This window comes from Patagioenas fasciata, chromosome 9, assembly GCF_037038585.1.
Source record: "Patagioenas fasciata isolate bPatFas1 chromosome 9, bPatFas1.hap1, whole genome shotgun sequence".
Taxonomy (NCBI): domain Eukaryota; kingdom Metazoa; phylum Chordata; class Aves; order Columbiformes; family Columbidae; genus Patagioenas; species Patagioenas fasciata.
The window spans coordinates 29,494,765-29,502,751 of record NC_092528.1 but is presented as its reverse complement, the minus strand read 5'-3'; the positions used below and the strand labels follow the sequence as shown (position 1 = coordinate 29,502,751).

The 7,987-nt window shown below is 48.8% G+C and overlaps 1 protein-coding gene across 1 annotated transcript; it reads right to left on the bottom strand.

The window, feature by feature from the left end:
- Positions 1–5,519: 5,519 nt before the first annotated feature.
- LOC136105372 (F-box/LRR-repeat protein 12-like) lies at positions 5,520–7,956 on the bottom strand. Its single transcript, XM_065845109.2, has 3 exons — positions 7,472–7,956; positions 7,327–7,399; positions 5,520–6,702 (listed from the first exon to the last, which is right to left on the bottom strand). The coding sequence occupies exons 1-3, from the start codon at positions 7,561–7,563 to the stop codon at positions 5,929–5,931; spliced, it is 939 nt and encodes a 312-aa protein (XP_065701181.1). The 5' UTR covers positions 7,564–7,956; the 3' UTR covers positions 5,520–5,928.
- Positions 7,957–7,987: the final 31 nt, after the last annotated feature.

Sequence of the window (7,987 nt, the reverse complement as noted above, 5' to 3'; positions counted from 1 at the left end):
AATAAACCAAAGTGAAGACACTAATTATGACGTCCTCTCAACATGAGATTCACTCCCTTTATTTATAATTAGGGGAAAATAAGATAGGATATGAAAATAGTTTATTCAAGAATATGAGGGCAGATGAGCTTAAATTTAGAATCCTTAACAGTACCCAAGTAACCTCTAAATTAGTAAAAAAATTATTCTATTTAATGCTTTCAGATGAGAATCCAATTGTATGCTTAATTAACGTAATATGATGGCTAAAGTAGTAAATAACTTGCATTTGCTCCTCGCAGCTTTCATGCTTAGTGTGGATATTGCGTTTACTAATGTTAGGAACAAAAGAGGGAAACATAGGAGTTTAGTTATGTCAGTTATTAACCTATTTAAGACAACAATTTTGTTTTGAAACTGTCAGTCTGTGATGCAGATAAGTCACTGCAGTAGTTTGCATTATACGTGCCGGATCCAGCATCATCCTACACCCATGGAGAAAGCTCAGGGGATAAGCAAGCCAACGTAAATATGTTTACACTAAACGACAGCAGAAGGCTGTACACATCCATCCCAACTATTTGTTGACATCAAGGGATCTGCCATCAGGCTGGTGAAGCAGGAACCGGTACCCTGGGCGTGTTGTTTATCGGTGCCCGTTCCCCGTCTCTCGGGCACAAACCCACTTGGTGTTTGGTGTGGTCGCCCCAGGTGTCTCTTGCACAACAGGCTGGTGGCTGTCGAGCTGCCCCGCTCGCAGGTGGCAGGTCCTGTGGCACCGGTGGCTCCTCCATGTCTGCAGGTGACAGTGACACTGGTTTAGTGCTTCGTGTCGTTCCACAGCACAGAGACCTCAGCTCAGCCGCAGGAATCGGCCGGAGCAAGGAAAGCACCCAAAAGCAAAGAAATAAACGAACCACCAAGCGGCAGCTGGGAAAAAACCCCACAAAACAACAACTTCTTGATTAATTTTACTCGTTACAATTCTCCCCTGCCTGTCCCCAAGGCTCTCATCTACGGGACAGCATTTAAAATACGGCATGCAAACTCCCGCTTGCAATTTCAGTTTCGAAACGCGAACCTGTCTGGGCTGCTCTGCACGGCAGCCCGAGGTGTTGAATGGATAGGATAAGGCCGTGGCTCGGGATTAGCTCATGTCAGGCCTGGGCAGGCTCATCTGGCAGCCAACATCTGGTCAGGGGCAGCGCTGCTGCAATCGGTGTCTGTCACCCCGCCAGGCGCTTGATAAACCCAGCCCAGCTGCGGGCGAGCAGCCGCTCCGTGCCGCGGAGCAGAGACTCTGGGACCGCTCTGCTTCCACGTTTTTCAAGACTATTTCCATTCATACTGGCTCAGCAGCCTGGCCACGACGTTTGTGTTTTAAACTCGTCGATAAGCGTTGCGAACGTGGATTTATTAATCTCTGTGTGGGCTGGGAGTTGAGGGGTGTGTGCGTGGGAGAAGAGATGGTTGGTTGCAGTTGCTGTTTGCAGGGTTTTATGATTAATAGCAATCAGATCCACCATGAAGAGGTGCTTGTTGCTCTGTCCTAGGCCTGTTGACCACAGCGGACACTTGTACGTGCAGTATGTGCTGCTTAGTGACTTTTGTCAATGAAGGAATTAATTTTAGGGTTTGGAAATGCAGACTTAAACATGCAGGCTTAACGTGACGAAGTTTTGGACATGTAACCAATCTGGTGCTCTAACATCATTTCCACTCCCCACTTTCGTGAACAGACCTGACCTCCTGGTCCCTGTGTTCATACAGGGGATGTTTATGTCCCTGTGGTACTTATACATTAAAAAGGAAGGTGAGGGTTGAGGCACCATTCAGATCACTGTTCCACTGCATCTCATATTTAAATGGCACAAATTAGCAACGCTGGTTCAGCAAGAGTTGAGACTAAAGAACAAAATAATAAACATCTCCTAAAATAAAACCGCTCATGCTGTTCACTTGGAACTGTTTGATCTTTACAGCTATAACACATAATGGTAGATTCACAGTGTTCTCATTATGAAGGTTCATGACTGTAGGACTTTTACAGCTTATCTCTCATGAAATTATAATCCATAGCTTTTATCGATCCAAATAGTCTAAACTTCCTAAAGGCAATGAAGATGATTTTGCTATGCGGAACTTTACCCCCTCTGCTACCGATTACTTCGAGCAGCTCTGAGAGGCCCAAGATAAGTTCATGCCCCTTGCTGTTACTTTTATTGTTTTGCTACTACGTTTTGTCTATGCTACTATTTACATCTGAGCGTAATTTGAGTTCTTATCTTAGCTATTCATTATCTGACTTGAAAATCCTGTTTCTAAGATGAACCTGTCAGCACTTAACAGCTTCTGCATCCTGCAGAACATATTCCTTTTAATCTCGCACGTATTTGTTTAGGACAATGTCGAGTTCACAGCAGGTCTCTTTCCTCTTACAAAGCCGAACTTAAACTATTGAGTCCTGCTTGGCTGAAACTTTCTGCCTAATTTCTTGCTCGGCTGAAACTACTGTGTGCAAGAGCTTAATTGTAACCTGCTTACCAACCCATCATTTGGGTACGTAAAACAGCGCGGTAAATTCCTTACTGTCCGCTGTCAGTGACACCTATAGAAGCTTTATGTCTGTATTACAGGAAGTGAGGTTAAAAAGTCAAACCAAACTTAGAGTAGCTACGAATACCCAAACTTTTCCAAAGCGTTGTAACCTGTGCTGAGCTCAGGAAAGCCGCAGCAATAGGAATCCTTCCAAGAGCCTGTGGCGGGCTGAAGATCACAGGCTTTGGGAACGAGTGAATTCGGGGAACGAGGAAGCTGCGGGAAACGAGCGATCCGTATCTGCGGTTCAGAGGCCGCCAAGGTTTAACAGCAGCTGTCTCAACATCCTCACGATTTGGACTAATGAGAATTCCTTCTAAACGCTGCTTGGAGCGTGCACGTTGCGTTGGATCCAAGTCTTGGGCAACACCAGCCACCTGTCAGAGCCGGGAGCTGAGCGCACGGGATGGAAACGGCACCGCATCCCCTTCCTCAGTGTGCTTTTCTCTTCTGCTGCATTCTGACCGGCTTAAATACATCAAGCTTTCATACATTAGCATAAATTCCTTTCAGCAGAAGTATGGGTTGAGAATTGCAGCCCTTTCTATCTCAGATCTGCGCTACAAAAAGGTACGAATTCACAGAGACCTGCATTCATAACAAAGGTGTTAATCATCGTCGTTGCAGCACAAAGACTTCATCATTCCAAGCGGTATACAAACAACCTGCCACACGATTTACTGTTTAAATACTTTACTTCTATCTTATAAAACTTGCCACTGAGCGTGGATTGTTTTTAAACAGCCTTTCAAGCCCTTTCAGTGCTTTGCACACCTGAAGCATTTTCTTAGTTGCTGTGAATAGGTACATTAGTTGTGCCTTTGTGTCACACATCACTGCTTAATTTCATAAAGTTGGATATTCACATTACACAAAATCACTTTCTTGATGGTTATGTTTTGCTTTTTTGCCATGGAAGATCCTGACAAGCTTTAAACTTCAGCTCCTGTTTCCTGTTTTCTTAACCAGGTTCCCACCCTGAGCGTACGATGGTTAAACACAGAAGATGTCAGTAAATTCCAGAGGCAATAATATTCCTTTCCTACACGATTATGTTCTGGAACGAGCTGTAGCAAACATTGCCAAAACCCCTTGGAAACCCATCACATGAGTCTCACCCCTATATTTAACTATTCTGGGAGAACGCAGCTAAAATAAGAGGCCTTGGCAAAGCGTGAGTGGAGCGAATCTGCTGGCAGGAGGAGCCGATTGCCAGGAGGAAACCCTTTAGCATCAACATTCAAGCAGCTTTTGTCTTATTATTCCTTAGGCTGGTGTTATGTTATCTCAAACTTAAGTGAAAATATTAAGAACTACATTGGCATAAAGACTTTTTTCAGTTTACAGTCGTCTTTTCTGAACAGGTTGGTTTTGGGGCCACCACGGCGAAGGAACAGTGACACCAGGTGGACTACCGCATTAATCACAGGCACATCTCCATTCTGTGGCAGCTTCTCCTGCCCCTGCGGACGCGTCCCGAGCAAAATTCAACACAAACTACAGAAGCAACCTATTCTCAGTGTGAACCTAACTTCTCTAAGGCAAATGGAGCTACTTCTAGGAGTAAAAGAGACAAATAATATTGACTCTATTAGAACTCCCCACCAGATCAGTAACTCATCGTCAACCAGCGCGTATTCTGTTCCTCAATTAGTGATTTCCAAAACTGGCACAGAATCAGTGCTCTGGGTCCAGCACAGGTCAGCTCTCTGGTGCCATTTTAACACTATTTTCCAGTAAATATTTCACCTGAGCAATTTCCACCTGAAATGTATTTGGGAACCTCTGCAGCTACATAAGAGCATCTCCTAACAGATTTTTAAAGCAGTTAAAGGTGAAATTATCAACCTTAGGCTTTTCATCAATATACTTTTTTTTCCTATTAAAAGGAATACTAAGTAGTCCTTGCATCCCCCAGTCACCTCTTTCTGTGTATTTGTTTCCCTCAATCATCCAGATTTTGTGCTGTGACACTGCACATTGACTTGGCAACATCACATCCTCCTTTACCATTTTCCATGAGCAAAAATCTTTCAGACCGCTGTTACAAAGTTCTGAACAGCTTCTCCCGTTATAAATGTCTTTTTTTCTCTAATAGAACTTCGAATTTCGATAAAATGATCTACAATCACACTAATGCATCAAGTGCTCACAGCAGCTACTGCACTAAATTTAACCACCACGTAACTATTCCAGACAACCCTTTTACATCTTCGTTACTATTCATAAGTTACTACACATACTGCTACTGCTTGCTACTCGCTATTGCGCATACTCCATGCTAAATCCAGCGCACACACTGTGCATTTATTCGCATCTCAAAAGCAACTCCCCCTCTCCCCAGGGCAACTAGGGGGATGTTACACTTCAGCTCTTTCGAATTCAAAACCTGGGTGCAAATTAATCATTAAGCAGTTATGGCTTAAAATCCCAAAGCAATTTCTGTATGCATGAGAGGAACAGAGATTTTCAGAAGGGGATGCAGGGTAACGCTGTGAATTAAGTACCTTTTGTCAACTCACTGATTTGGTGGCACCGAGCAGACCTTGGCAAACATTTCATTTGCTGCCACACCAGCTGAGCCTCCTTTGTCTCCCCGCTCTTTAAATGTTCAACTCGAGAAGCTAAAATTAGACCAAACTTTGGTTTCAAGTACACACAGCTCACCCCCTCATTGGAGAGCTGTTACTAAGTGTTACCAGCCAGCAAACAAATGCACAAAAAGCCAAGCAATATACTTAGATTTATGACTTGTTTGCCTAGAACCTGTAGCATGAGATCTTTCCTGACAAGACTCTTGCTGAAAGATGCTTGAAATCTAATACGGACTGGCAACAGAGCTGGGGAGACATCGCCAGTAACAAACAGGGTGACAGACAGGGCAGCAATACAGCTGAAATCACTGAAAACTATTAGAGAAGGAAAAGGGTTCATCAAACCAGCAGAATTAAAAATGAGCTTTTATTACAACTCTCTCTTCACCTGCCAACAATGGGATGCTTCTTACCAGGCACGGAATGGATTCATTTGCTACAGGTTACAAATTAAAATTCTTAAATTTCCACAGATTTGGCCCAATGGTGACTAGAACTGAGTTTATCTACATCTCCCCAACGCTACTGGCAAGTGTGGCTTCTGTAAAATCTGTATAATAAAAATAATAGAACAGTTTGTGTTGAAGGGACCTTCCCAGCTCCCCCAGTGCCACCCCTGCCATGACAGGGACATCTTCACCAGCCCAGGTTGCTCAGAGCCCCGTCCAGCCTGGCCTGGGATGTCTCCAGGGATGGTTCATCCACCACCTCTCTGGCCAACCTGGGCCAGGCTCTCACCACCCTCATACTCCCTGTGTCAAGGAGTGTGTGTAATGCTACAGAGAGGCAAACTCGCCCTAATTTTATCTGTCACTTCATCTTCAAAACGAGTCCTCCCTAATCTGAGGTTCCTCAGCTGGGGCAGCTCTTGACACAAAGCAATAATGGCACCAAGAGAAATCTTCTCTCCGAGGTCGAGGCTCAGCGTCTCCAGGTGCTGCAGAGTCGTTAAACGAGCCAAACCCGCGTTCGTCAGGAACTCAGCGTCACTGATCTCCAGGAACCGCAGCCCTTTCATGTGGCACCCGATGGAACCCATGGCGGAGTCACCGACGCCGCAGCCGCGCAGCACCAAGCGCTCCAGCTGCTCCAGCTGTGGAGCCGCTCGTTGGATCCCCGCGTCCGTCAGGCGGTAGGTGCCGGCAAGGCTCAGCGTCTTCAGGCGGCTCTGGGAGGACACGTTCAGCAGGTGGCGATCAGAAAAGGCGGGGACATTGCAGATAATGAGGTGCTGAAGCTGAGGCAGGGCCCCTGAGGCTGAGCCGCAGAACCAGGCACTGGGGATCTCGCAGCGGTTCAGCTCCAGCGCCGTGAGGGAAGCGGGGATGCTCTCGTAGGCGATGGCGCGGAGGTCGGTCTCGGCCAGGGCCAGGCGGTGGAGCTGGGGACAGCGCGTCCCCAGGGCGGCCAGCAGAGCCGGGGACAGGAGCCGCCGCCGGGTGCCGGAGCCCAGCCCGCCCCGCAGCCCCAGCGACCGCAGCGAGTCCTGGAGCCGCTGCCGCAGCAGCTGCCACAGGGCCCGGGAGCTGAGCTGCGGGCAAACGGAAAAGGGACCGTTCCCAGGGGGTGGGCGGCAGGAGGGGGCACCCCCAGATCTCTGCATGCAGTGGGGTGGTGCTCCTTCCTTCAGCCCCTGCCTGCAGTGGGGTGAACCCCCTCCCTCATCTCATCCCCAGCCTGCAGTGGGGTGACCCCCTCAATTTCATCCCCTCGCCCTCAGTGGGGTGACCCTCCCATCTCATACCCAGCCTGCAGGGGGTGATGTCCCCCTAATCTCATCCCCCCACCCGCAAGGGGGTTGACCCTCCCAATTTCACCCCCTTGCCTGCAGTGGGGTTGACCCCCTCATCTCAACCCCTGCCCACAGCAGGGTGACCTCCCCAATCTCATCCCCCTGCCCACAGTGGGGTGACACACCCCCAATCTCATCACCCCATCTTATCCCCCCACCTATAGTGTGGTGACCCAGCCCCAATCTTATCCCCTTTGCCCGCAGTGGAGTTGACCCCCCCACCTCAGCTCCTGCCCGCAGTGGGGTGACCCCCCCCAATCTCATCCCCCCACCTACAGTGGGGTATTTCCCCCAGTCTCATCCCCCTGCCCGCAGTGGGGTGACCCCTAGAATTTCATGCCCCCTGCCCCATGTCCCCCGTACCCGCTGCGCGCTCAGATCCACGTGTCTCCACACGGCCCGGTCCAGCGCCAGCCGCCGCCACCGCCGGCAGACCCTGCGGGGAAGGGGCCGCGATCAGCGCCGCTGCCGGGGCCGCTCGGGGCGGGGGGGGCCCCGGGGGTCCCACCTGGCCGCCCGCAGCCGGTCCCGCGGCGGCAGCAGCTCCAGGACCCGCAGCAGCACCGGCTCGGGCAGCGGCGGCAGCTCCGCCGGCGCCATCTTGGCCCCTTCCGGCTTCAGCGCCGCGATCCTTCAGTTCCTCACGAGTACTTTTTAAGCTCGGTTTTACGCCTTCTCTACGCTGAACTCAGTTACCGCAATGAGATAAAATAGTATCTGGTCCTACATAAGAAAAATGTAATATTTTTTACTAACTACTAAAAAACACGACAAAGCTCCTAAGAGGAAAGAGAACTCAGTGCGACAAACGCACAATAAACAACAGCACTGAGGGGTGGCTTAGAGCTCTGCTGCATCAAAACTGCCTTCCCAAATTTCCATTTTTTTCCTCAAATGGATGATTAAAAGATTGTGATAGAGTAAAAAAAAATAAAATAGCCTGAGTAACCGGTGAGTAAACCGAGCTGCAGCCTCCACAGCCAGAAATGCCGCTGCTTTCTGTGCCGTGGTGCCCGGGCTCACA